The sequence below is a fragment of the Falco naumanni genome, chromosome 4 (assembly GCF_017639655.2).
Source record: "Falco naumanni isolate bFalNau1 chromosome 4, bFalNau1.pat, whole genome shotgun sequence".
Lineage (NCBI taxonomy): Eukaryota > Metazoa > Chordata > Aves > Falconiformes > Falconidae > Falco > Falco naumanni.
In genome coordinates this window covers 69,346,211-69,374,088 of record NC_054057.1, presented here as the reverse complement: position 1 = coordinate 69,374,088, position 27,878 = coordinate 69,346,211, and the positions used below count along the sequence as shown (strand labels likewise).

Sequence of the window (27,878 nt, the reverse complement as noted above, 5' to 3'; positions counted from 1 at the left end):
CTAGATATTTTCCAATGTATAAACTTCAAAGGAGGTAAAGTCATGCTAAAAACAGGCAGGAAATTCTCTTCTGCCCTTTATCACTCAAGCAAAGTGATATTTGATCTACATGTGCAGCTTCCACTAAAGATGTGTTACATGGGGAAGTCAACCATGCTATGGAAGACACGGCTCTACTGATGGGAGGAAAAAAGGATAAGCCCACAAAAAAACCCCGCTAAAACAAAATATGCACGCTTGCACATTTTCAATCAGTTGTTCAGAGAACTAAAAGACTTTTAAAATTACATTAGATTAAAAATTATGAAGCAAAAAGTCTGATAATACAGAAATATTATGATAACAGGTCATAATTTGAAAGTGAATAAAATAAATATGAAAACAGCAATAACTGCATATTTTATTCAACAGTGAGTCTTTGGATAAAGAAATTACAGCATTTGGTATAACTGCTGATGTTTCCTATTACACAGGTCTACATGACACCTTCTCAAAATGAAAGTAATACTTACACACTTGTACATTAACACAGTAAAGAGCGAGGAAGTATCAAACCCTTCCTAGAACCTAATTCCCAGGCACAGTTTAAACGCTGACAGAACAGAGCAGTATCAACATCAGCCATATAGTAATTACAGAGAAGGCAAAGACAACTCTGGGGTATGCCACCAAGGCAGAGGAGATCCCATCGGGCACAACAGACCATCGCTAAGCAAGTTAGCCTTCTGTGAATCAGAGGCTTTAGTTTACTTACAGGCCAGTGATAATGTAGATGATGCAGTAGGTGCTGTGCTACAGTAATACAATAGAACTGTTCCCAAATACCTGGATCTACTGAAAAGAGGCCATTTTTTCTTATGGCACTGCACAAAGAGACTTATTCAGACATGACCAGCTTCAATCAAGAGCTAGCGATGCAGTACGGAAAATTTTTTTCCCCAGGGTCATATGCTACAGGGATTCATCTAGTATACTATCCAGAGCCTACTGCTATTCCAGAAGCGCATCACAATTTAATATTTATATGATTTGTTTCACCTACCCCATTTACCTCCCATCAGAGCTGACAACTCCAAAGCAAGTCCTAAGTTAACAGATCCAACGCTTTTAAGACTTGTTCTTCAGTCCAGTTATATTTTGCCTACACTTGAAGCAATAATCTTCCACCACAAATCACCACACATGATACACATAATACACCTCTTCCAGTTCCAAATGTTTTGATCATGCTTTATCAACAAGACTGAAAACCCTACTTTTCAAAGATCTAGGAAGAGAGATGAAGGCAAAGGTCCTGTACTAGTACAGCCAAATTATCTCACAGAAACCAAGAAAATGGCTTCATTTTTCTCTGTATGGTATCACTTGGTCCTACATATAGCATAAACTAAATTACTTCTTTCAATGAACAGTGAACTCTGAACTGGTAGCATTTAGCTCACTCTGTGGCATGAGGAAGGATAACTCATGCAAGGTGCAGAGCAGGGGAGATCTTTCACAGGATGTCTTTCTGCTGTAAGAATGACTACTTTTCACTGCACCTCAGATCTCCAGTATCCTAGGGATTCAAATAAAGCCAGATACTGCTTTAAAAATGTAATTTACTAAGGTAAGCGTATTTAATGTCTTTTTAATAGCTAGTGCAACTCTCTGCCAGAATTGCATTTAATTTCATCATATTTTTACTCCACTACAAATCCTCTTTGGAAATAAAAAAGTTGTTCTCATTCCCTCCACCTCTTCCGCAAGTGTAAGCTTCATTTTATGGACTATGCTGATGGCAAAAATATTACTGATGTCAATGGTTAAAACGTAGCAAAACTAGTGAAAAACTATGCTTTTTAAATAATATAGCATTACCACAGTAACTAGCAGAGACACAATGTTCAATAACCTGCCACTACTATGGATTTCAGTGGTCTGTGCAATGCTCCACATCACTTAATTAGCCATATGTACTGCCATTCTTATAAAATAATCACAACGAAGTTCTACATTGACAATGAGACACAGATTCAGCCATTGATTTTCTTCAGTGGTGTAAGGGCCTGATAAGCTGTGATGGATCAAGCTTTGTTTTTTCATTCTTCGCTCTTCCTCTTGCAAAGCTTGCATCCTCCTCAGTGTGTGCACCAGAACATGACCTGTATTTGTGCCGCAGCTGCTCAGAGAGCAATGCCTGATGTGATTGAAGACAAGTCCCTCATGTTTTCACCAAAAACATTAAAATAACTGACACTCACCTTCAGTTTAATTGTTCTTTTATCTGAAATGAGAGAGAGAGAGTTATTCTCCTCAGGCTAAGGTACTAACATTTTAGACATTTGCAGTTGACTGAAAGGAGATGCCATGTCACAGAACTGCTAGCTGCAGTACCCCTTCATTATGATTTCACCTGAAGTAATTTTCATGTACTGTGTAAAACAATCTGCAGGGTGAGCAAGTCAGACCTAGTAGAGCTCTCCAAAATGAACTGGGTCAACATTTATTTACAATTTTTGCACAAGGTAAACTGCAAAGTGCTCTACAGTTAGAGAGTACCACCAAGGCTGAGGTTTCAGCACAGGGTATCCTACACTTACAGAAGTATTTTGCTGTAAAACAGACTTGACCTCTTTTGGGACTTGAATAATTCTCAAAACAAACACTCACAGAATCTATTTTGATTGCTGCATACAGCCATACCTAAGATTTCTCTTTAGCATATGTTGTCCACATGTGTAAGCAACACTCCCTTTGATTACTTAGCAATTGTCAGCCAATTTCAAAGAGAAGAGGAGGATAAAACCAGAAACAATCTGTTCCAAGAAAGGAAATGTTTTTTCTATAACTCCCAGTTCTTACACACAGAAGGGTTAAAGCATGATGGTTAAAAAGCCTGATTGCCTGAGCCTTGTCTACATTACAGCTTACACCACTAGTAGCAGTGGTGGAACAGGGCTGCTGGATTTCATTTGCACTAAGGTAAATTCATTCCGTTTTAAGCTGGACATAACCAAAACACTTTTTGTCTTTACACACAGGACAGAGAGGTATCTGTCTTGGATTTTAAAGACTTACCCAACTGCACAAATATTACCACCTCTCTCAGCCCTACTCAGTCCTGAAGACTGGGGAGACTGCATTTCAGCAGTCTCATTTGAAAATAAGATAGAAAAATTATGATGATGATGTAATTGTGTATTTTTCTTTAAAGTGAACTTGTATCATTCCTTACACAGCTTCCCAGTGTCAAACATTCCGGTTTCAAAACGAGAGATACTCACTATAAAACTCTTTAATATCAATTATCTAGGGCCTCTGTATGTCTTGGTATTCCACAATTATCAGCCTTGGATATTTCAGATCACATACATAAAAACCACATTAGCACAATCAACTGAGAACGTTTAGCAGCAGCCAATTAATTAAATATCAGTTTGGTTCCAGTTCTGTCATAACCTAAAGCAATTTTCAAAGAGGTACTGGTGTGCTCCCACAGCACCTCAACTTATAAACTAGTTCTCAAGGTCAGACTTACAGGAACTTACCCAGAACTGTTCCATGGCCTCGTGACACAGTTTCTCCTTTGACTACTAACTGAATCTGGACTGTTGTCTCCTTGATGGAGTTAAAGATGGTTACACTTATGGCTTCCTCAACGCCAGATCGGAAAACAGAAGGTGCTGCAATCAAATAGCCCCTGAGGAGCAAAATTGGAGGTGGATGGTCAAGAACAGAAACAAGAGTGTGATCTTTGCTTGTAAGTCACTATGTATGACAAAAGGAAAAGAACAGATTACTCTGTAACATATTTGCCCTGCAGCATCACCCACCATCAGTCTAGGCCTGTCTCTAATATGCATAAAATAAATGCAGAATGCACGTAGAAATGAACAGAGCCTAAGTGGCTTACAAATGCTTACTCTTTAAAGACAGTAGCATTAATGTTTATTGCATGTAAACTATAGGTTTATTTATATGCTATATATAAAAACAAACTAAATCTACAACTAGCTAATCATAAAAAAGCTGAAACTCACAAAAGAATAAGAGGGCACCTAAACCTCCAATAGAGTTTTGTAGATAATGCTTTGTTTTGAAACAGATTAGATACTTCTAACATTTTTGCCTCAATTATTTTTCATGGTTCAACCTGATACATAAAAAAAGTGACTCTCAGTGCTGACACTCCACACTTTCTATGAGGCAGTCTTGCATATGTGTCACATGCCTAACCTCCCAATTTATATAGAAGCAACCCAGAAACTGCAGTTACAAGACTGGGCTCAAATTCTGTTCTGCTACCACTTTTGTGTTCAATTATATCCTGCAAGTTTAAGAACCCCAGCAAAAAAGAATGATTTTAGCAGGCACAAATACAGTTTTAAAGCCACCCTAGATGACCTCCCATATATACTACAACCCTTGTTTCTGAATGGAATCTGTACCATTCCTCTGTGCTGAATGGCACCATGCCATGAACTTGTCAACTAAAAGCATTACAGGCTCTGAGCTTTTTGATGCGTTGGGCTGTAAGCAACACATTTATATTCTCTTCATTACACACCTTTCTGGAGTTTTTTCTAACCAAAAGGAACTTTTAAAACAATGCAATTGCTGATATGACTTTAAGCCAAATTTCTCAGCTCATGCCTCTCTACAGTTCCATAAGCCAGGTTGCTTTAGTTCATGATTAATTATCACTTTGGGATGACGATGATGGTGTTTTACAGCCCCCCAAGTAATCTTTTATCAAATTCCAACCCCATGTTTCTCTCTCAGCAGGCCTCATTGCCATGGAGATCCCACTACCCCCAAAGGAAGTTCAGATCTCTGTGGCATTTGAGTTAAATCGCATGGGGTACTTGCAGATTCAAAACCTTATGGTTGCCAGGTTTGAAAATTCATCAGAACAATAATAAATAACAATAAAAAGTTACTACTTAGCCTGCAAATTCTTGGTAAGAAAGACAGCCCATCTAGCTGTGGAGGGAGAAAGAGTACCATCTGCATCCAGTATGAAATGATTAGATTCAAACTGTCACATAAGCACAGCACTATAGTGCCATATGTGAAGCACATGTATTCACATTGTTCTAAATTGGTGCAACTCTTTCTGAAGTATCAGTCCATTGGTACAGCCATTTAAATCACTTAATAAGTGGCATTTCAATATTTAACTTGACAATTAAACAGTTAACTTGACAGTGACTGGACAGATCCTTTATGCACATTTGACTAACAGCTCTGTCAGGTTACACTAAAACTTGGCAGGACATGAAATATTTCCTAGTAAGCAAGTGAAAATAAGTTCTCCATGGCACTCAGTTAATGCAGCTATTCAATGATGTTGATGGGCTAGAATAAGCTAGGAGTAAAGAACAAAGCAAACCTTAACCAAAGCTAACCTAAACACACCAGAACGAGCTGTGGATTCAACCCGGATGATTCTCCCCACAAGAATGCCTCACATGCTCTTCGGGAGCAACCAAGAGTACCTTCAACCATCCCAAGCACAACAGCAGCCCCTGCGCAACACCCCGGATTCCTTAAATAATTGTTTGCAGATAAAAGCTTTGCAACCACTCGCTGGAGGAGCTAGAGGCAGGTATTTCTGAGGCGGCTTTCTTCTCCCCCCCCCCGTCCCCCGCCTTTCCCTCTGCTATGCACTTTTGCACCGGCGAGTACAAACGTGTTGCAGGCTCAGGAGCCGCCGCAGCTCGCCTCCCCGACCCCAGCCCCTCGAGGGAACTTTCTCAGGCTTTGTTAAGTGGTTGGTGCAGCCACCCCCGGAGCCCTTAGCGGAGCACAGGGGTTCGCGTCCCCCCCGCCACCCTTTACGGGGAAGCTGCCGACCTCCTCCCGGTACTTACTGCCTCTCCCGGGGCTGGGCTGCGCTCAGGCTGCAGAGGGTCAAGAGGACCCCCCAGGCGCAGCCGGGCTCCCTGCGGGGCATGGTGGCTCGGGAGCCACAGGCCACGGCGATCTCCGCGGCCAGGAGGAGCCTTTTGTTCCCGGCAAGCGCAGCCCGAGCTTCCCCGTCGCCCCGCTCCCGGGCTCGGCTCCCCGGTGCCTTTGGCCACCGCCCCCGCCGCGTCCCCGCCCCCGGGCCGCCCCCTCCTGGCCCCGGTGCCCGCTAAGGCTCCGGCTCCGGCCCCCGCTCTTTGTCTGCGGCTCCCCGCCTGCTCCTGACAGCGTGCACCGGGGGAGGGGGCCGGGCCCCGCACCTCCGCCCCCCGGCCCCGCCGCAGCCCGCCCCGGCCGGGTCCCAGGTGCGCTGCCCGCCCAGCCCCGGCGGGCTCCCACCTGCGGCCACCGCTCCCCACCACCACCACCACCACCACCCTCCCCTGCAGCTCTGACAGCCCAGCCGGGCCGGCTGCTCCCCCCAGGGCTGCTCTGGCACCGGTGCCTCGTCCGCCGAGCCCAGCCAGCCGCGGGAGTACCTGCCTGGTCTCCCTGCCCACTGCCTCAGCTTCCCCAGGGGGGCCGGCGTGCCTCACGCAGATGCAGGAGCTGCAGAAGCTCAGGTCCCCAAAACTCCCTAAAGGTCCCAGCAGCTTGGACCTGGGCACAGCATCCCCCCGCATGGGCTGGCCCCATTAAGTGAGTCTTTGTACTCCCAGGCACTCCTCTGAGTGTTACCAAAGAACTGCTCTCCAACTCAAAACTCAGTGCCGGCACTGATGCTGCTCTGTCCTTCTCCATCCCTAGGCCCTGATCTATCCATCTCCATCCCTCTGTCCTAGCCCGTGGTCACAGGGGCTCGAGACAGGAGGGGGAGCCCTCACTACACCAGTTTGAAGAGGGTGCAGCGGGAGAAGCACATGCAAGGCAACAGCAAACTCGAGGTGACAGAGTAAATGCCAAGTCTCACAGCGATGGATTCAATGCTGCATATAGATATCAAAGAATGACTTCTCCCATCCCTGCTGGAGACAACGCAGAATCCCAGATGTGCCTCAACAGAGCTGAACTCTCCTCCCATGAATAAATGAAAACCTGCCACATAGGTAGTTTGAATCAGTTCGCCCACACCAACACCCCCCACCCCCCTGAAAAAAACTTTAAAAATACTATTTTTTTTCTAGATTATTTTCATTATTTGAACCTCAGTTCCATTTCTCCTAAAAATCACTGATATGGAGTCCAGCATTTAATTTAGCAAAAATACAGATTTGTTTCCAAAAGTTAATTTAATGGTTTACCAAAAGCCCTTTCTCCTAGCTTCTCACAAGAAAACCAGCAAATCATGTTGCTAAAGCTGCTAAACTTTTAAAATTATTTTTCTCTTTCAAAATTATTTCAATCACCATATATTTTAGCAGTATCAATACCAACACATTTTCTGCAAGTCAATCCATTCCCTAAAAACACAAAGTCATCAAAAGGAATGAGGTTTCCCCGTCTGCTTCACCAACAGGACTTCACAGGCTGATCAGGCCCCAGCCAGGAGAGCACAAAATGGTGCCTAAATTTCTATATTGCTTGAAACATACACTAATTTTAGTATGAGACATCACTTCAAAAAACTCAGTAGCTTTTTGATAAGTTCAGATTAGCTTCAGTAATGGATAACACTGCTAGATGTGGCTACATTTTCCTACTTAAACCTGTCTTAAAACAGCACTGTCTTATTTTTGTGGAGAGGTGCTAACAAGTCTAGAAGAAGAGGGAAAATTTAAACAAAAAACAACGACCACCTAGACTAGGGCTTTGAAACACGTGCCTCACCTGAAAATTCTTGGTACCAAACAAATGAGTCCCAAATCAAAAGGACTATTTATTTTGCAAGGCTCACTGCAGTTTCTAGGACTGGACACAACAGTGTAAAATCACAGCCAGGCAAGTTTAGAAGTTTTAAAGAAACCACCTAGTTAAACCCCTCTTACTACATCAACAGTCCTTTACTGTTTGTCTACAGATTTGTCAAGATCAGGGCAGAGAACTGAAGGAGTTTTATTCAATACAATAAGATCATTGGAATTACGCTCCCACTACTGAACAAGAAGTTTTTTTAAGATTGTTCACCACCATGGGAAAGGTTATTTTTATTTATTTTTAATGGGATTTTTCTAGCTATAGCTCATCTGTGGGAGGAGTTGCAGAATGTCTTGGAGCAGCTTTCAGCTTTTAATATTATGTAAGCTGAATCCATTTTGCTTGCTGCTGTGCTATTTAAGCCTAACTGCTCCTCTCTTGCTCATTTCATTGCTCATGTATCTTCACATGACAAACAATGCTATGAGAGCTATCAAGGGACTCTTTTGTTCGCCCAAAATTGAAGACACGTGCAAGAAAGCACGAAGTCAAAAAGAGGCCCTCCTAACACATCTTTTCTCTCCATCTTTAAAGTATATAGGGCTTTACCTCTGATCTCCCGTTCTTCAGAATGTATAATTGTACTCAAATGCTGTACTGGGAGTTGTACCAGCTGTGATGGTCAAGGCTATCAGTGAGACTGTTTCTGTAAGAACCAGTAATGTATTTTGTTGATTATGTTAATTAGCTTAAGACATGAATGCTCTCCACAAAGCTTGCACTAGTATTTTTCGGGGTGATGTCTGTTTGACTGGCATTACGCTGGTTTTACATGGAATTAGATAAAAAAAATCTGAATGGTGGGCATTGTAACAGCTGTATTTTTCTACAAATTTTTGCTAGAACATTAGTTTTCTTTTTCTATACTAAATGCAACTATGGCACAGTTGAAATCATCATTAACTTGCATCGAATCTGTCAAACCTAGGTCTCACTTCAAACAGTTTATGATACTCTTTAATAAAATAACTGTTTCATAACACAGCTTGGCCTTTGCAACTTAACTAGAAATGTCAATAGCTGGATTGTCTAAATGTAAGAGTGGATTCTTCCTTAGCGTTGCATTCTCCTTCAGTTTATTCAAACTCTAGATCCATAGAGATTGCTTCCCAAGCAAGCCAGCTAGGCTTTATGAGAAGCAACTTACTAAAAAATACATTAAAGTTGGCATGTTTTGTGGTTTTTTTTCTGGTTTTGGGTTTTTTTTGGGGGGTGGGGGTGGTGGGGGTGGGTGTTTGGGTTTTTGGAGGGTTTTTTTGAGACAAACTGAAACATGCAAAGATAAAGCAAAATCTGGTAATTCCAAATTCTTTTTCAGCTTCATCATATTCTCAGATACATAACTTTATATGCCTCAGTATTTTCCTGCCTGCAAAACAGCAACACTAATGTTAGTCTCCTTCCTAAGAGTAACACTTAAGATCATGTTGGAATCTTTTGATTAAAGAATACAAGGAGGCAAAATGAAAATGAAGCACCTCTGCTGTTCTCATGGTATAGCAGCCCTGAAAATGAAGCACATCTGCTGTTCTCATTGTACAGCAGCCTATAATTGATGTACAATATCTCACCAATCAAAGCAATGATTTTGTAATAATTTTGCAAAGATCAGAAACGTTTTGAGTGAAACAGCATCATGTTTTCTAAAAAAAAGAATTATCTCTACACTTAATCCATACCTCTTTTCTAGAGCAGACCCACAAAGGGTTCCTTACAGGCTCATGTCTGAGACCTACAGAATATGTACCAAAAAAGTCGAAGTGCCACTAAACACCCATTCTGTAGTCATCCACATCTTTGAAAAAGCTCTGGGTATGGACTTCAAAGAAGCAACTGGATTCAACAATGAACTGATAAATGCAGCAGAGTACACTTCTAAAATGGAGGTCCATCATCTGCAGCATAATGCTGCAGTATTTTTGAACACAAAACTCTGTATTTCTACATTTCAAAAGCCACAGCTAGAAATTATCATTATGTGGAGTACAGCCCTTTTAAATCATTGTTAACATTTTTTAAAGGAGAGATTTCTTCCAAAATTGAAGATTTTCTATTTGGTATTTACTGACTACAAGCAATAATCGGGCAATTACATTCTCTAAAGACTGCAAACCATCTTCTAATTATGAAACTATGTGCAATTCTGTAAATAAGGCTAGGATCGGCTTGGTCTGGGGGGGGTGGGTGTAAAAAAGAGGCTTTAGATATCATTTCAAACTATTTAGTTACTGAAATGGAATTTTCTGTGCCTGCCAAAATGAATCCTATTTAGTGTGATGCAACAGGTGTTGGAATTCCAGCAGCCGCCTGCAACCCACATCTGGTAATAGTTAAGAGTTTAAAGGAAGTTCTATAAGAACTGCTTATGTATAAAAACTATTCATCAGTGAAATCTATGGGCCATATTCACCCACCCGCTTGCACTGTGCATAGTTCAGATTTTTATTTCGTTTACAAAAAACATAATTCTGCTCCTCATGAAATTTTAGGAATCTCAGGCACTTGTCCAGGTTGAAAGTCTGTGGTGCAGGGGATTGGTATGGCTATACTGGAAAGGTGAGGGACAGACTGCAATTTATAGAAGGTGTGAATAAATCTGTATTGGTTCTGACTAGATCTAATTAATATCCTGACCGCTTGTACATTCTCATCGTTACTCTGCAGAAGAACTTCCCCTCCAAAAGTCCCATCTACCTAGTAAATAAGCTATGTGTAATGTTAAATTTATCAGACAGGTATGTGTCAAACAAAAAGTAAGAGTTAACACTAAGCTCTAAATAATACTAATTCTTGAGTACTGCTGCTCTCAGCTGTGCCTCCTTCTGCTTTTTTCCGCTCAATTGCAAAATTCAAATCTGTAAGACTACTCACAAGAATCAAGTGGTAGGATCACACCATTAATAATCAGCCCTTTTTAACTGCCTCAGCATGAGTATTATCACTAACCCGCCACACAGATGACCAGACTTAAAGGCACAGGAGGTAATACTCACTTATTTAAAGATTTTGATAATATATGTGTAAAATGTGTACATAAGTAAAAACAACTAATTTATTTAGTTTTGCATGAAGTACTGTACACACTAGATTTCAGCAGAACGTGGGTGAAAAATTAAAAAACACCCAAAACTGGACAAGTCACCAGCCTTAGGGAAGCCAGAATCATTTGTGTCCCCCTCCCAATGGAAAAAACATTCATGTCAGTCATTACATACCATCAGACAAGAAAAAGGTCTCTAGTTAATTTTTACAGCACTATATTCATGGTATAAACCCCACACCCATTTCTTTAACTCCCAGTTTTGTTCTCCTTTTGTGTTTCTGTGACAGCCTCCTTTCTGTTAGCCAAACATAGATATGTAATGTAGAAACAGATAAGTGCAAAAAAAGTGTCCTATCGGCTTTGCTGTACTACTGCAAGCTTACCAGCCATGAGGTTAACGTCTTTTAACAAACTACATCAGTCCAGATACAGAGTGGTAGAAACAAGACTGATCCTGCCTCCCAGGCATACAAGCATCTCTAGAACAAAATTACAGGGAAAGGATAATTAAAGAGCACATCTAAAATAAGAATGTAATCTGAGTAGCATATAACAATAGGATAATGGCATTGAGAACGTAATTATTACAGTTATGTCAAAAATGTTTATTAATCATCTACAGAACAAAAGAGGCTGATCTTTCACAGTACTATACCATTTAATTCCTGACAAAATGACTGAAATGGTGCTAAGAAATCATTCATATGGCCAGATGCTGATTTAAAACAGGAATAGAGCACTATGCTTAATTAGCAGCGGTTGTCATTAAGTCATTTAGCAAGAAATTACTTCCCAGTTTTCTTCTCCGCCTCTACATACGACCTATGCAATATAAGTTTGTGCATAGTCAAGTGTTTGGTGGGAGTTTTATACAGAAATAAGGGATCTAGAGAGGCTGTGAAGTCTCCACACTCAGAGTTACTAAAAATTCAGCTGGACACCTTTATAACTAGGAACAGGTAGAGGTGTCCTTTTATCATACAAATCATATTAAGTCGAGAAATTTGATTTTGTTCAGTTAGGTGAAGACAAATTTCTCAAGAGAAAGAAGGTAGCAAGAAAGGGTTACGGGCTCTTGACATCTTTGGGTACTGCCTATAGAGATTCTATACTTACCTTGTCAATAATACGCTGTAGTTGCCTAAGTGTACTGACATCGTCTATAGTCGAGCTAATAAGCTTCATCGTGGTTTAGCTGGGGATCAGTGCTGCACTCCTAGATACTTGTTTACCATTTCACTTAAAGAAATACTGTCGAAGTTCTGAAGAAACACACAACAAAGCTTGACTGCTGAAAAGATTAAGCACCAGAGTATCTTTTTGGTTAGCAGTCCTGAAAACTACTGTTCAATCAGCTGTTTAATTACCCCACCCCCCATGCAATAGATATTAAAACAAGGAATTAAATTTTGGTACCCTACAGGCCATCTCCAAATACACTTTATCTACATAAGACATAACTAAGTTTTTGTTTAAGAGGCAAATTGTGTTTGCTTCCCTAACACATGACATTTAAGATCCTGAAATAGCAGGAAGCTCAACAGGTCCTGCATATCCATTATTATTTTAAAAGAAACTCAGAGGCATTTGAGACTCCTCTGCAAACCTCACCCTCCATCCTTGTGCTTTACGGACCACACACAAATGCAGCGGAAGAAACAACCTAAAAATCATTTCTATGAGTTGAACAGGAATGCTCACATAATCACTGGAAATGCTCTTAATTGGTGTGGCTCAGTGGTGCATTTCAGAGCTGTTAGATCTTCTGCTGCCGTGGAACTCTTTTCATGTCCTGGCAATCACAGACCAGCCAGTTTGTTTATCATATTCAGTATGAGTTTCCAGATCTCCAACAAAGTAGTATTTACTCTGAGGCAGGGAAGGCTGCAGTAATCCAGTAAATTCTCATTAGCCTAAAATGCAGAAACATCTGCTGGGGTCACGAGCTGCTTACTTGCTGCTGCTGAGCAAAGAATCAGCTCCATTCAAAGCCAGTGTGAGCAAAGAACTAAAGGAATTGTAGGATTGGGGGTAGCGGTGAAGAGACAAACAGGCCTTGATTATCTCCTGGGCTGCAGCTCCACTGTAGTGCACCATAGGCAAGACGTTACCTTGATCACTGGTGACCCTACAGCACAGAGCACAAGAATTACAGCCAAAAAAGCTTAGACTCAGCCCTCCTGAGCTGGTGTTCAAAAGTGTCAGACAACACCAGCATAACTGAAGAGTATATGGTCAGAGCCTCCCAAGAAATGCTGGAATCCAGGCAACGCAATCTGTGCAGAGCAAATCTAGTTTAAAGTCTTTGCCAGTTGCTTTTTAGACAACTATGAGGGCTGAATACCTACATTTCTGTGCTCCCCCCTCCCCGCTCAGGCTCTCAGACCTAGCTGGCTCATTTCCAAAAACTAAAAGCAATTGTTAAAAGCACTTCCCTGTGCTGCCCTGCTCTGCTCTCCCCCGTCCCCCCCAACAAAAAAAAATAAAGCACTTTAGAACACATGAATGTTAACAATCAGTCAACAAGAACTTCTGGCCTAGAAGATGAATACATAGATAATAAGTACTGTGCAAGTTTAGATACCACAAAAACTAAATCTACATCGATGCAGGTTACAGAAGGAGGAACATTATTAATTCTAGGTTTAAAAAAATATATTGATAACCTGAATAAAAAGAACACTTAAGTTGTTTAGGATTCCAACCGATTCAGAGCATGTGACATTGTCAGAAAATAAGTGGAAAATGCAAAATAAGTGGTGTCACATCTGTTTAGCTCCTGCTCCAATGATTCTGCAGTTCTTTGTTGTTGTTTTTGTACAGTGTTAAATATGGCAGCATCTAATTCTGCTGCTATTTCAAGGTGGACAAGCCTAAAACACTTCTGCAAAAAGCCAAAACAGAACCACTTAGAAAGAATATTCGAGAGAATCAAGATTGAAAAGTCTCAGTTCAAAACAGTTTAAAATTTTTTCCTGGACAGGCTAGGCTGCTTTATCTAACACTTCTACCATTTGTAGAAAGAATTACACTAGTGTTGAATTTAAGAAAAAGAATGACCAGAATGCTCAAATCAATGCCTATGATTCTTCCAAAACAATGAGTGCACATCCCCAAGCACTTCATTGTTTTGTACATGTAGTTGGCCTTTAGCTCCAGGACTCCCACTTTGCCTTAGGCTTATTGTACAGACAATGACTGCTGCCCGCAGCAGCAAGGATGAACTACTGCCCCAGAAAATTTAGAGCCTTTAATTGTGATCATAGCAAGCAGAATTTGTCACCCTTCTTCAGGGAAGAGAACTAAGAGCATTCCACTTTTTAGTGAAAATTTGTATTGCTGTCTGTTGCTTAAGTAACATTTGGGTGTATATATACATGCAAACACTAGTATTTCAATGGTAGAAAGCCACCTGACTGAGAAGGACGGGTTTAATTCAATAATTTCTTTTTTTTAGACCAGCAATGAAGTCTACCATCAAGAAACCCTAGGAAAGATATTCTGACTTATGCCTGTAGAGACAGACTTATCAAGATCCTATAAACTTGATTTTCATTTAATCCCTTAAATCCCTCATATTTAAGAAGATCCCTCTTAACTTTGAGTCTTAGAATGACATACTTATCATAAGCAGGTTAAAGGCATGAGGACATACATCCTAGCAATTACCCAAACCTATGAAAAACAGCTGTTTGATCAGCAGTTTCATCATACAGGAGCATTTCTAATGAGATCTCCATCCACCCAAAACAGAGACAACTAATTTGCAGCTAACCTATGATTCGACTGCTTAGTGAAGTTCCCCATCCAGTGGCCAACTTCGTATGCACAGCTCATGTTCCTGACCCTGAGCACGATCCTGCTGCGTGCAGCACCTATGCCTCACATGCTGAAGGGCAGCACACACAGGTGAATTATTAGGTGCAGATCTTCTAATGTGTTTAAGGAAGAAAAAATGACAGATGAATACCTTAAAAACACACATTTCCTTCCCACTGGGTCACGAATACATTGCTGTGGAAAAAAGGACACTGATGTTATACAAAGAGGGTTTTAGTAGTTCGTTATATATTGACTTCTCATCCAGTGCATGGCACATCTTACTGATCCTGTTACTATAGCTTCATTTACTCCTGATTTTTAATAAGAGACAAGAATCTAGTTAGACTCTTAGTAATGCCAGGAAGAAAGTCTGAATAGCACTTCAAGGAGTGCAAGGCAAATACTCCAAGTATTTTTTGAGTAGGCCCAAAAGATTTATAGACACAGCTTAAGCCAGAAACATACCACTATGCAGGCAACACAAAGCAAAGCTTTTGAAAAAACATCACAGAAAGAGGTTCCACAGGTGAAAAAAACCAAACCAGGATACAGCATGTCCTTCAGAGAGAAATGCATTCCATATACAAAAATGGAAAGAAAAAACATGCCACATCTGGCATGTACGTTTGTAACACAGCATACTGACTCTCAGGCCCTCACTCAGTAGTTAGGTTTGAGGTTTCTCTCCACATTCACAATCTTCTGGCCTCAGCACTATGGGTGCCAGGAGGTCACAGCTTGCAATCGGGACTGGTTAGCACCTCTAATTCCATCCCTGCATCTACTGTGTAGCATTAGCCCTACGTAAGCCCAGATGGAAACAAAAGCTTCCGCAGGGTACCAGTGAAGATGTTCAAACATGAAGGCTATTGCTATAGCAGTGGAAAATAGTCTTTATTATTAAAAAGAATAAAAAAAGAATTCTTAAAGAGAAGGTGTCAAGTTAATACAAAGGCATTTATGGTTTTAATAATTTGTTTCCAAGACAATCAGGCAACAGGTTACCAAAACTCTTCACTTCTAGTTACAAACAACCAGGCTGCTTCCAAGCATCAGCCTCGTTACTTGCTGCCCGCATAAGTTTTCCTCTCAGCAAATCCAGAAATCAGGGACAATTAAGAGTTCCTCCAGAAGATGTTCACTGAGTGACCAATGATCATGCTGTACATTTCTACAGATCCTCCTGAAGAGATCAGCAAACGCACCATACCACATACACAATTCCACATCTACATTCTGTTCTGTTTTAGAAAAACTACTCTGGAGAGATGCAAATCAGTACACTTGGATCCAGGTGCAAGAAAGTAAACCAAGAAGATTAGCAAATATGACCTATTTATTCTTAATAATACCACTTATTATTTATCTTTCAGTCTTGTCAAGGCAGAAAGTGATGAGAAAGGTGTCACAGAAATTCATGTTAAAAAAAGATGTCTCCTTACTGGACAGCATGCAGAACAAAACTCCATTTATTCTGTTAGTAAGTACATACGCTGCTGGTTTCATATGCTGGTATAACTGAAAATTTGGACAACTCATATGTTCATACAAGAACTAAAAAGATAAAAACTCTGCTGGCATTGATTTAGTACCCACCCGTCAGCAAACAATACACAAACTTAGTTGAAGTACCAGCGTTTCACAACATCTAGTCCATGATTTTCTTCACATATGCTTTGGTTATGCAGAGAAACTTCTTTACTAACTTCAAACGACAGGTTCTCCACTTGTGTGAAGCTCCTAGAACAAATGAAGCAAGCTAAATCAGTTGCTCTGGAGGACAGTAACTTCTGGTTAAGCCCAAAGGCTATATACCTGGACATTCATATCATCCTCCTACCACAAAACATTAAAATGTGGATTTTCTTCCCAAATGGCCTGAATTTGTAGGATAGGAGGGGGAGTTTGCAGGAACGGGAGACACATAGCTTTACAGACTATCAATTTTCAAAGATTTTAGCTGTAATCTCTTCTAGGGAAATGGAGGAAGGAAATTTATCATGCTTTATCTCTTCCTCATGCTCTCAGTGCTATTTTGTATTTGTTGACACAATATTTAAAGAACAAAACCCCACACTGTTCTGTGCTCCTTGTGCCTGCTAAAGGATGATATATTTGCATGGTTATTATTCAAGACATAGTGCTTCCACCTTACTTTTCTGTCTCCTGGAGTCACTCCCCTATATATTTGCCAGGGCTATTCTTGCTCACTGAAATTCTCAAGTAATCTGTCAGAGAACGGCACACTAAAGTAATTCCCTTAGAATACACAGGCAAAATAACCCACACATCTTTACTTTGGCTGTAGGTAGGGTAGGGACAGAAATAAAGAAGTCTACTACAAAAATGAATTAAACTTAGTGCTACTATTCCATCAATTAAGCCTCCTCCAATTTATGTTCTGGGTGTATTTGGGTGAGATCTGTAGATTTTCCTCTGAGAATTTAGCCAATGAGTCTTTTCGCCTGATTTGTAAATACCTTTGAAGCTCTTTATCCAGTTTCTGAGACACTTCTTTAAGCTCTTTCAGTACACCACATGTTTTTGCACTTTCTTCCGAGTTGCTTGGCATAATTTCTGTCAGAAGCTCCTGTGTGATAGTTAACTGCTTTTGCAGTTCATCTACAATAGATGTTAAAGATATTATACAGAAATGCATGCACTGGTATCACTTAATACATGATTACTTAATAGCTGGAGTAACAACAGAGACAGCTGAACTAGATGATGGAAAACTACTGTTCAGCTTTCGCAAGCACACCATGAGAAAACTGAAAGCCACATTATTTTCAGCTATTGGGACTAGCATCAGTAACAGGCTATTAAAACTGCTAATCAAGCTCTCATTTCAAGTACAAAGATTTTTACAAAACAAATGCAAGAGAAAATCCCCAAGTTTTAAACATCCAAAATTCCCTGACCAGTTACATATATTGCTATTGGCATGTACCCCCAACATCAAGTTTATCCAGCCCTTTCCTTCAGCATTCACAAACCAAAGATAGGTATCTATTCCTCCTAAATTCTTCAATAAACCTTTTCCATTTGCTTTAAAGTGTAAGCAAGATTACTGTAAACAGTTTAAGAATCTTGTTTCTTGCAGAACAGCAGTTTAAAAACATAACTTCCACACTTCAGTACAAAACACATGTACTAATTTATTAAACATTCTCCAATTCAAGACAACACACAATATATTTAAGCTCCAGTTCTACAAGAAACATGAGCAAGTTTACCCACGTGACTTTATCTCTCAAACACAGAAATGAGATCACAGCATTTCTACAACGTGCTTACCCATTAGGAACAAGGAAGGAGGAGGAATGCCATGAATACAGTTAACAGATAAAGAAACTTGCTAAAGAAAGTCTGTATGAAGACTGCTCTAGCTTAGAAAGTTATTTTTTTTCCTGCTGCAAGATAAAAACCTTGTTTAAGCGCAGTTTAGTGGTTAAACAGACAAGAACTATTCATAGCAAAACATGTGACTAATGTTGCAGGCCAATGTCCACACAAGCTCTAAGAGCACAAAAAATTCCTCCAGGCCACAGACAGACCTAGCAATAACAATGTTAAGTATTTTACCATACCAAAAACCCACTATTTCTGAACCTAAGTTTGATGAATCAAATTTTCATACCAAGGTATGTTATCATATCTCCTTCTATGTGAATATTCTTTATGGGTAATTCATGTCTAGTGGCATCCAGGGAAACTGCAAAGCTTTTATATTGCTGTTTAAACTGTTCACAAACAGGAATAAGGCGTGGAAGTACCTCCAGCTGAAAAAGACACATGATGAATCGACATTTCTTCAAAAGCAGCCATTTTGTTACTACAGACCTGGCTCAATACAGAAAAATAATTTATTAAAAACCCCAAATACCACTTTGAAACACTCATTGACAGAGGAATTGAATAAATTTGTGGGATTATACTCCCACTGTGCTGTTTAATAGATTTTCCTTTACCACTTCAAAATGCCTAGGTCAATACCAGTTTCCTTATTACTGTAGCTCAGAGGTATTAGTAACATAGCATGCAAAGTGTTTTATATTTAATACTTGGACTGTAGTTAACAATGTATTCTCCAAAAGACAAAAGTCTTGTTTAATTTTTTCAATGCATATTTGTTAAAAGCAAACAGAGGTTCAGTTTTGAAAATTTAAGTATTCAAAAATTAATTATTCATTAGGAACACGCCTTCTTACAACCAGGCCCAAACTATTGCTCTCTAACACATAAGACAAAGAACAGAACATGTTCACTTCTCATCTAACATTTAGCATCTCAGCCCTAGCTGTAACTAATTCCATAACTGCAGGATGTTCACGTGCCTTAAGATACTTGCATCTCCTGTGCATCAACTACAAACTGCTCTGGCAACCAGTGCGCAATTGCTGCCCCTTGCTCAATAGCTCTAACTTCTCCTTCCTGCCTAATTGAAAGAGACAACAAAAAAGTGACAAAGGCATTTGCTTAGGTTACTAGAGCACATTAAATGCCACACCACCTAAGTGAGCTTGTTTGAATATAGAAGCATAAATTGTAATAAAGTCTACCTGTTTGTCTAATGCATCATCAAGTTTCCGCTCTCTCTCTTTAAGTAAAATTTCACGCTTTAATTTGAAGAGCTTCTCTTGTTGTCTTTCCTTTTCTTCATGCAACTTCAACAAGTTTTCTTCCATTTTTTTCTCCAGCTTGGCAAGATTTTTTCCAGCCTATGACATCCAAAAAAAATACTCACAACTGAAGTAATGCTACTTCTAAGTAATTAACATATTCTGAATACACACATGTAAGCTTCAGACCAGGTCAAAGAGCTTTAATTAATGAATCTGAGACCTCATGCAATAAGCACAGTACATCACAGTTAAGGCCCTCCCTGCTTCTTCCCCCACCTCTGCTTATTTTTACTTTACAAAAAGTATTAACATATTTTTAGAGCACTGAGTGAACTAAGTCACTTCTACAACCTTGAACTACAAACACACTCACAGTTTTCCCAGAACTTCTGCGTACCCCTACTGCATGAAGAACCAACACCAGTTTAATAAACTGGCACTGAATTTGCTCCAAGAGTCTTCAAACCAAGTCCTACAGTTCCACAACCATAAACACATGAAGTCATAAAACATTAACTTTTACAGATCAGAAAGCATAAACAACAGATTAAACAATTCCTCAATATCAAGTTCTTCTATCTGAAACACCAAATACTTGACTGACTCCCACCTTTACTCTTAGGTAAGTCAAAAGCAGCGTCTGAGATTCCAGCTCTTGTGTCAGATCCTTCAGAAAAGAAAAGAAAAGAAAAGAATATTCCACATCAATTTGGGTATTAAAACCATTGTTTTTCCAATGTTCAAATAAATTACTGAAAGTCCAAGTTGTGTCCAGAACTACCAGAAACTCTCAGCTCGATGATAAAAGTTTGGGGTTTTAAACAATGCATGTTAATTAAATATACCTCTTTGTTCCACCAGTTTTACAGCATTTTCAGCAGATTTTCATAATACTGATAGAGAACTTGACATTTCAGTGCTACATTAAACAAGATCCCTAAATAAGGCATTTCAAATTGGGTTAAATCAATGTTAGCTTTCTGAGCAAAACCATCAGCAAATATTTAAAGATAACATGATATAGTAAAAAAGTATGGACAGGAATACAAAAAGAACCCACTCGAGGAGATGCTACAGTTGGAGCAGATTCTTTACCACAAGAAACAAAAGTAAAGCTTTAGTCAGTGTTGAGAGGGCTGATAAACAAAACAAACATTGCCAACAGTAGCACAGATTTCAGTCAGGAGGCTTTAGATGATCCCAGGACCTCAAAGCTGTTACCAAGATTAAAGAAAACAGCAAATCTTCATTTCACACATTTCAAAATAAATATGCATAACAAATGAAAGCAATGAGACTTACCACTGCTTTTTTTTTATCTGTTCTTTCATTTTTCTTGTAAGAAGATTCTGAGCCACAAGTCTTTTCACAGACAGGCTTAGCTGTATGACAACAGAAAAGTTATTTCTCCCTTCTACCAAGGTATATAGGGTGTGTCAATATACCATCAGGCTCTTCAAAGGCAAATTTCAAAATTATCATGTCTACCAGTAAAGAAGAGTTGTGCTCTCTTTCTAGCTCTGATTACACTCACAAGAAGATGTGGATCACATGAGCATTTAGCTTTAAGCGACAGTTACAGATAGGTGTGATACTATTTTCAGAAGAGCTGTAATCTAACACCCATCTGTTACGGGGTCTCAAAGACTTGAGAGTACTTTAATATTTGATCTTAAACAAAAAGAACAGAGCACCCAAAACATACTAAAAAACAAGAGGTTAATTTAAACCCCAAAGGTCTTAATATCTCTGCTTAAAGACACTTGAAATAACATTCACTTTATTTAGTAAAATCCTTTTGTGAATATAGATGAATACAAGGGTTACATATCATCAAGTTACATACTTTAAAAATAAAAGAAGAAACAGAGTATGAACAGAAGCTTACGGTTAATAGCTGAAAGATCAAGGTCTGGTCGATTACTTTTATCTTCACCTAGTAAGGTGGACTGCAAGCTACCGTTCCCAAAACTACTTTGATTAAATGAGCTAGCGGTACCACCTACAGAAAGAAGCTGTTATCAAAATAAAAGAATCAGAACAGATTTTGCACAAGTTTACAATTACATATGCTTTCGCTAATATGTGGCAATCTTACACAAACCTTTACACATTTACTTTATACCCATGATTTGTGTACTCTCTAACTTGACTAGAGAGAAGGTGTTAAAGAGGAAATCATTCTGAACTACATCACAGTTGAACAACACTCAGGTGGAAAAGGGAATAATGTTATTTCCTCAGCATTTTCAAGTCAAGGTCCTACCAGAAAATTCTTCTGCAATTCTTGCAAAAGAAATAAAAAGGGAATGCTTTGCAGACAGGAATTTTGAGTAATTTACACTGGGTTTATTAAAAAAAAAATAGTAAAAGATATAGACCAATGGTGAGGGCATAGTAAAAGAGTTCAAAGCCTTGCACAGAAGGCAAGGGATACACTTATTTTAGACAATCTGATTACTCAGTTCCAGATCCAGACAAGAGTTTGATGCACTTGAGTTTACACCCGTTAGTCCCACATCAAGTATCCTAATTCCCTTTTTTTACAGATAATAATTGGTAGTGATGCAAATAATATAAAATATAATATCTTAACTACTCTAAAATGTTGTTGAAGAGTTCCACAGGTTGGAAATACAAATTCACAGAACAACTTTTAAACTTTGGTAAAACCCACCAGCAGAAGTTTCACATTTCTGACGAACAACCGATCTTGGTTTAGTTGCAGATCGTTTCACAGGAGACCTCGAAATATCCTGACAATCGAGAAAAAAGACTGAACATAAGCAGCAACCATGACCACAATATATCTTACCGCCAACCTGAGTGCTGACAAGAAGTGAACACAATCCCTGGCAGTCTTGGCGCTCTGCGAGCCACCCGAGTACAGCCGCCGCTTCCCCCCCGCAGTCTGCACCTAGTGACACACCACAACTCCTTCATAACCCCAGCGAGGAAATTTTTTCTAAGGCCTCGCCGCCGCACCCCCGAGCCGCCCCTCACACCATTCCTATACTTCGCTGAGCGACGCCTGACCTCGGCAGCGAGGCGTCCAAGTACCTTCTTGTCGACTTTCTTATCGTACTGCAGGTAGCGCGACTTCACGACTTGTCCTGAGGAAGAAGGAGGGCAGGGAGCTCGGGCAGGGAGCTCAGGCGGGCCCGCCGCCGCGCCCCGCCGCGCCTCAGCCCGCGCGGCCCCCACCTCACCCCGCCACTACCTTTCTGCCTTTTCTTAGACGCTTCTCTGCCTGCCGCCGTACCGCTGGAGTCTCTCTCCTGCGAGGACATACTGCAAAGGCAGCCGGAGATAACACCGAACGAAGAGACGGGCGCGGAGCCGCTCCCCACTCAGCCTCTTGCCGCCTCAGCCGCCATCCCTTTCGAACCGCCGCGCAGACGCTACAGGGGCAGAGGAGGCTGCGCGCCCCCTGGCGGCGCGGAGGGATGAAACAAACCGTCGCCGCCGGTACTTCCGCAGGCAGGCACTGACGGCGCGGGCGGGGGGCCCTCCCCAAGGGCGATGCCTCCCACCCGGACTGCGCCCGCAAAGGGCTGCCGCGCTCCCCTCAGCGCTAGGGTAAAGCAAGAAATGAGAGCCTGGCAACGCCTGCGGCACGACTGACACCAAACGCTCTTCCTTCCCCAGGCCTCTGGTGGGAGGCGGCCGTTCTCCGCAGCTTCAGCCAGTGAACCTCAAGGACGCAACGCCAGGGAGCGGGGCGGCGAACACCCGCACCACCGCCTCGCCCTTAGCGGAAGCCCTCACAGAGCTGAGAGGCGACGCTTCCAGCCGAGGACGGCACTGGAGTTCTTTGGTTTTGACAGGAATCCACCCACTCCTGCTTCTCGCCGCAGGGCCCTGCCTCAGAAAACACCTGGCTCCCGACAAGCACCCGTTCCCCAGCCGTCTTGGGAACCGCAGGCGGGGGCGAGGCGGCCGGGCCAAGCCGAGAACCAGCCGCAACGCCCCCGGGCGACGCTTCGCGCCTCTCGCCCCTGCGCGCCGCCGCGGCTGGGACGCATGCGTAGTGCGCGCGCGGCGCTGAATGGGCGCCGCCCTGCCTGCCCCCACCCGGAAGTGGCGCGCGGGGTCTGTGGCGGGCAGCGGGGCTGGTCGCCAGCGCTTCACCCACTGGCTGAGGTAACCGGCGACAAAGCGCGGCACTGCGCCCCTTGGTGAGCGTCTGCTCTCCTCGTTTCCTTTGTCCCCTTTCTCTAGGGTGTTGCTGAGCTCTGCGGAGGTGGTTGATGGCGCCTCGGAGGGACCGGCTCTCACACCGAGCCGGAACGGCACTGCCCACCGACCCTAGGGGCCGGCGTGGCGGCGCGCTGGCGGGGGGGGGGCGGGGGGGCGGTCTGGCGGGCGGGAGCTGTGGGGCTCCGCCGCTTTCCTTAGGAGGCCGGGGGCCGGCAGCCGTTCCCCGGGGGCACCCCTGGGGGCGGTGGGCTGCTCGGAGCCGCGGGCTGGAGCTGTGGCGTGCCCGGCTCTGGGGCGTCTGCGTGGGCTTGTCACGGGCGGGATGGTCGATGTGTGGCTGCCGGCCCGGTCTGTAGCTGATGTGCCCCAAGAGCTGGACGTTCCCGAAGGGAAGGAGCGTGCCTCACCTCTCACCTGTACCGCCCGGCTCTCAGGCGATGTGCAGGAGCATCTTGCCCTCGATGTTAACTTTCATCTCATGCTTACTGATTTGATTTTTTCACCCCCTCAGTGTCCTGCTTTTTCACATGATATTCCTAACTCTCCTTAAGAACAGCCTGTAAACTTTTGTACAAATATCATCTCAGCATCTTTCAAGCAATTCGTTAAAATTCTCCGGGTTCTTTTCCTTTCTGTTTTTTGGGCAACTCTTGACAGTACTAATACTGCTGCTGCTGTGTTGAGGTCATGCTTTATGATGGTGACTGTCGTTGTCTAGTTGATAGATGCCTTTAGCTGTTTGTAAGTTGGTAGTGCTGTGTCTTTTCGGTAAGTTTGAGTTTGCAGTCTCTGGAAAGTAAAACCTCTGCAAGCTTTTTGTGTGTGTGTTTGTAGACTAAAAGTAGCAGTGTTGTCCTGATCAGTGACTATTGTTACCATGCAGTTGATATAGGTACATGTCATTTAAAGTAAGAAGACTTCGCAACCTTGTTTTCTATTATTCTGTAAGTATTTTGACAAAATTCTTACCCAGCTTTATTTGCAAGTCCTGTTGGTGAAAAGTGAGAAGTACTTTGGATGCAAATGAGTTCAGTATTCTTTGATTTCATCTTCTGGTAATGGGTGGTGGTGTGGCAGAGGGCTGGAGATGATCTCAGGCTTCTGGCAAATGCAATTAGCCTTTCAAAGATGTCATCAACATCCTCCCACGTTACTCCTAGAGGTGGATCAGTATCGGTTTGTCTACCTAGCTGTTTGCAAATAAAGAGTTTGTCATGGGTAATTAGAAGCTTTCTGATTTCAGGTCTGTTAGCTGGAATACCTGACTGAAGTACTTGCTCTAAAGTAAGCGTGAGGCAACCCTGCATTCTGGTTTAGTGTATTAGTGTTACACCCATCAAGTTTTAGTAAATCTTTGGTGTCTTTAACTCAGAACCTTGTCAGGAACAAATCCATTTAATGTAGGATAAACTTCTAATGTATATGTATATTTATGTTAGCATTAAGATCTATTGTGTCTCTTTTTAGTTAAGCTTGATTATTTTTGTCTTTGAGCTAATGAGTTTCTTTACCGCTCTACGTTAAAGTTGAGTAAGGTTGTACTTTTCAGGATGATGTGTTTAAGGCCATTTCCTTAATCGTTAGTGTTTACTTATTAGCATAACCCCCCCAAGAGTTACTGCAGTGTTGTGATGAAACTGTTTTGTAGAATTGCATGGTTTGTGTTGTTTGGTAGTGAGGGTTTTTTTGCCCTGCTTGAGCATTTGTCTCAACAAAAAGCTTTCTCAGTAGTTGAACATTGTAGTTTCTGCAGTGACAGGGCAGCTGTCTTGTGCAAATGGATAGTTTCATTGGAGTGGGAAGACTCATAGGTTTTTGTTTTTCTGTGGAACCTAAAACGCTTATAGAACTGAATAATTTAGGAAGAGTAAATGCAGCTGATGAAAACTTTAAATGAGGTTCACCTAGAAAGTAGTGCTTTGTACAGAGTTTTCTGACAAAAATTGATTCAAATGTTAGACGTCTTGAATAATCCTGTGTATGAATAATTGTTTGACTCAGTTCTGTATTACTTAAGCTAAATATGGCCTTTCCTTTCCTAGATTGTCAAATGCCATGATTCACATATCTTAGGCATTTAAAAAGGAAAAATTCCTAAAAGATGCAACAGCATTAGCTATCTTAACAGTCAAGGAAAAGAGTGGAAAATTATGATTCAACAAAAAGTTTGTGGGTTTTCTTTGAATTTTTGAAGGCTGAAGGTGTTTATTAATCACATTGCTAAGAAGCAAGACCTACTTATTCAAATATCTAGGGGAAGTGAAGCCTGAGATGCTGTTAAGGATTTATTTTTTTTCGATAAATATCTATTTTAATAGATGGTCTGCCTTCTGAAGAGACTAGGAGTGTCTTTATTTCAGAAAATGGAAATTCAGAGGTTTTGTCTCTAGTATATCATGTTTTCTTGATGTATCAAGTGACTTGCATAGCTTACAGAATAGCTTTTATATAGGCTTTATTGTGTTCTTTGTATCTGATCACCAAGTGAAACTCAATGCAGATCTTAGAAAAATGTGCTCTTCCTTTAAAGACCAACAATGTTTAAAAGTGGGTGTAAAGGTATTTTCTAAATACATACATTCTGCTGATGATCCCCTTTATTTTTCTTCTAATTCACATAAAAATCCAACCTGAAGTTTTGTAAGAAAATTTCTTATCAGTGTAAATGCAGCATTAGACCAGTGAAATTTTTACTTCTTTTGCTGACAGCTGTAATGCTATTAAGGATAAACTTTAAGAAAACTGCAAAAAGTGGTAGAATAGTCTCTACCATACTTTTGCTTATATTCTTTGCTTCTAACACTCTCTGTTGTTTTGTCTTCATTCCTAGTGTTCTCAACAGGACCACGTTTTCATTTCCTCTGAATCATACTCAAGTGTACATCTGTAACTGACCTCATGCATTTTGTAAGGTAATAAATATCATGTTATAGACCTTTAGTGTCGCTGTAAGTCTGATAAGGTATCCTTGTCTTGAGGTTAAATTAACATTAAGAGGAAGTAGAGGTCTGCATCTGAGGTGGTTTGGGACTGTAGATTGGGATCAGGGTAGGGTCTCAAGGGCTATAAGGAGCAGGGAGAAAATAACCAAGGAGGAACTGCTGTAATGAAGGTAATTTCTTTGGCTTTTTCCTGTATTGTGTTGCATTACTTGCATTGCAGTCTAGCTTCTCCTTTGTTAGGCAGTCTGTGGCAGTAGCATCTCCGTCAGGGTTGGTTACAAAGAGTAGTAACAAACATGTTGTAAATTTAAATGCTCCATTCAGAACTACTCCTTTTGGAGTAGAAAAAGCAGAGAGTTTTTAGTTCAAGAAAATCAAGGATCTAAAGTTGTTTACTCCAGCAGAATTTTTTATGACCAAGAAAAATACTGTGTTACTAGAATGCTAGCAATATTCAGGTAATCTACAAATGTCTGGAGTACTGGGAAAAAAATTAAAAGCAATTATGTTCAACTAACAGCAACTATATATCCAGGGTTGAGTCCTTTGCCTTACCTGTAATGCACGGTTAATTGTGGAACCTTTAGGGTGTCTCTGTAGTCTGTTTTGCTGGAAACTGCTTGCTTTGGAAATCAAGGGTAAGTAGTAGCTGAATATTTTCTAAATTGCTATATGTTCTCAATTTGATCAGAGGGGTCTCTTTTGGCAATGGTCTTTGGCGATTTAGGTATTCAAGAATATTAGGGGTCAAGTACTCATAGATTTCTACTTTTGTGTTGAAAATTACTTGATGAACAATGTGAGAAGCTTGAATTTTTCCATTTGAGGAATGCTGCACTGGAAATGTACATGAAAATATGAAGAACTGGAATATTATAAAGTTCATCCTCAACGATTTTGCTGTAATAGTAGCTTTCCCTTTTTAGCTTCACTGTGATTCATTGACTAAATATGTGGCTTCAAATTATGCCTTATTTAAACTAAACAGATACCCTGCACTGATTGAGGCAAAGTTCTCTTCTAGAATTTTACTGTGTTATTAAGTGAACAATATTGGCTTTAATGCATATTAAAAAAACCTAATTGGCTTAATGAAGGCTCGAAAACGCTTAGAAAATACCATCAAAATTACCATACAGAATTGGAATTTTTGGGTTTCTTTTTCTATTAACATTGAGCAAAAAGTGAAATTACACATTGATGATAAGTTATGTAGCCTACTGCATTTCTTCTACAAAGTGTTGAAGTAGTCAGCTGAAGTGTTGCCCTACTCAGTGATTTAAGTGGCAAATATAATCAGTCCTCCAGTGATGGACGAAGTAGTACAGCCCCATGTTCATCTAGATTATTGTTTGGTAAGCTCAGTGGGGTTTTATTTTTTTTATAAGCAAATGGAAGTACTAACTGATAGGTAATATAAAAATAATTATGGCATTAGACTGG

At 40.9% G+C, this 27,878-nt stretch overlaps 3 protein-coding genes and 1 long non-coding RNA gene across 18 annotated transcripts in view; 1 reads left to right on the top strand and 3 right to left on the bottom strand.

Annotated features, from left to right (window-relative positions):
- The window catches only part of CPAMD8 (C3 and PZP like alpha-2-macroglobulin domain containing 8), a 53,994-nt gene extending 47,949 nt beyond the window's left edge, over positions 1–6,045 (bottom strand). For all 3 annotated transcript variants that reach the window (XM_040589875.1, XM_040589877.1, XM_040589876.1), the window contains exons 1-3: positions 5,856–6,045; positions 3,531–3,682; positions 2,244–2,266 (exon numbers count right to left, since the gene is read on the bottom strand). In XM_040589875.1, coding sequence (XP_040445809.1) covers positions 2,244–2,266; positions 3,531–3,682; positions 5,856–5,938 — 258 coding nt within the window. In that variant the 5' untranslated portion in view covers positions 5,939–6,045. The remainder of the gene's footprint in view (positions 1–2,243; positions 2,267–3,530; positions 3,683–5,855) is intronic.
- Positions 6,046–7,723: 1,678 nt separating this feature from the next.
- LOC121086317 lies at positions 7,724–12,047 on the bottom strand. The gene is made up of 2 exons (XR_005827331.1): positions 11,963–12,047; positions 7,724–11,325 (listed from the first exon to the last, which is right to left on the bottom strand). It is a non-coding gene; the product is annotated as an uncharacterized LOC121086317 (long non-coding RNA).
- A 4,072-nt stretch (positions 12,048–16,119) lies between these two features.
- Positions 16,120–23,225, bottom strand: HAUS8 (HAUS augmin like complex subunit 8). 2 transcript variants are annotated; one of them, XM_040589894.1, is made up of 10 exons: positions 22,514–23,225; positions 22,330–22,406; positions 21,971–22,049; positions 21,182–21,295; positions 20,596–20,675; positions 19,904–19,960; positions 19,231–19,389; positions 18,309–18,450; positions 17,149–17,290; positions 16,120–16,408 (listed from the first exon to the last, which is right to left on the bottom strand). In XM_040589894.1, exons 1-10 carry the CDS (start codon positions 22,581–22,583, stop codon positions 16,288–16,290), a joined length of 1,041 nt encoding a protein of 346 aa, XP_040445828.1. In that variant the 5' UTR covers positions 22,584–23,225; the 3' UTR covers positions 16,120–16,287. The 2 variants fall into 2 exon arrangements, with proteins under 2 accessions (XP_040445828.1, XP_040445829.1); XM_040589895.1 differs by having other exon boundaries at positions 22,354–22,406.
- A 125-nt stretch (positions 23,226–23,350) lies between these two features.
- Positions 23,351–27,878, top strand: part of MYO9B (myosin IXB) — a 44,888-nt gene continuing 40,360 nt past the window's right edge. For 9 of the 12 annotated variants that reach the window (XM_040589870.1, XM_040589869.1, XM_040589867.1 and 6 more), the window contains exons 1-2: positions 23,351–23,471; positions 26,324–26,405. The gene's annotated coding sequence lies outside the window, so the exon portion shown is untranslated. The remainder of the gene's footprint in view (positions 23,472–26,323; positions 26,406–27,878) is intronic. The other 3 variants (XM_040589864.1, XM_040589865.1, XM_040589866.1) reach the window with 3 other exon arrangements.

Coding starts and splice junctions, on each gene's coding strand:
- HAUS8 (XM_040589894.1), bottom strand. CDS start 22,583: ATGTCCTCGCAGGAGAGAGACTCCAGCGGTACGGCGGCAGGCAGAGAA. Junction 21,296..21,970: donor GAAATGTGAAACTTCTGCTG/GTGGGTTTTACC, acceptor TTCTTTCTGTAG/GTGGTACCGCTAGCTCATTT. Junction 18,451..19,230: donor ATGATGCATTAGACAAACAG/GTAGACTTTATT, acceptor TGTCTTTTTCAG/CTGGAGGTACTTCCACGCCT.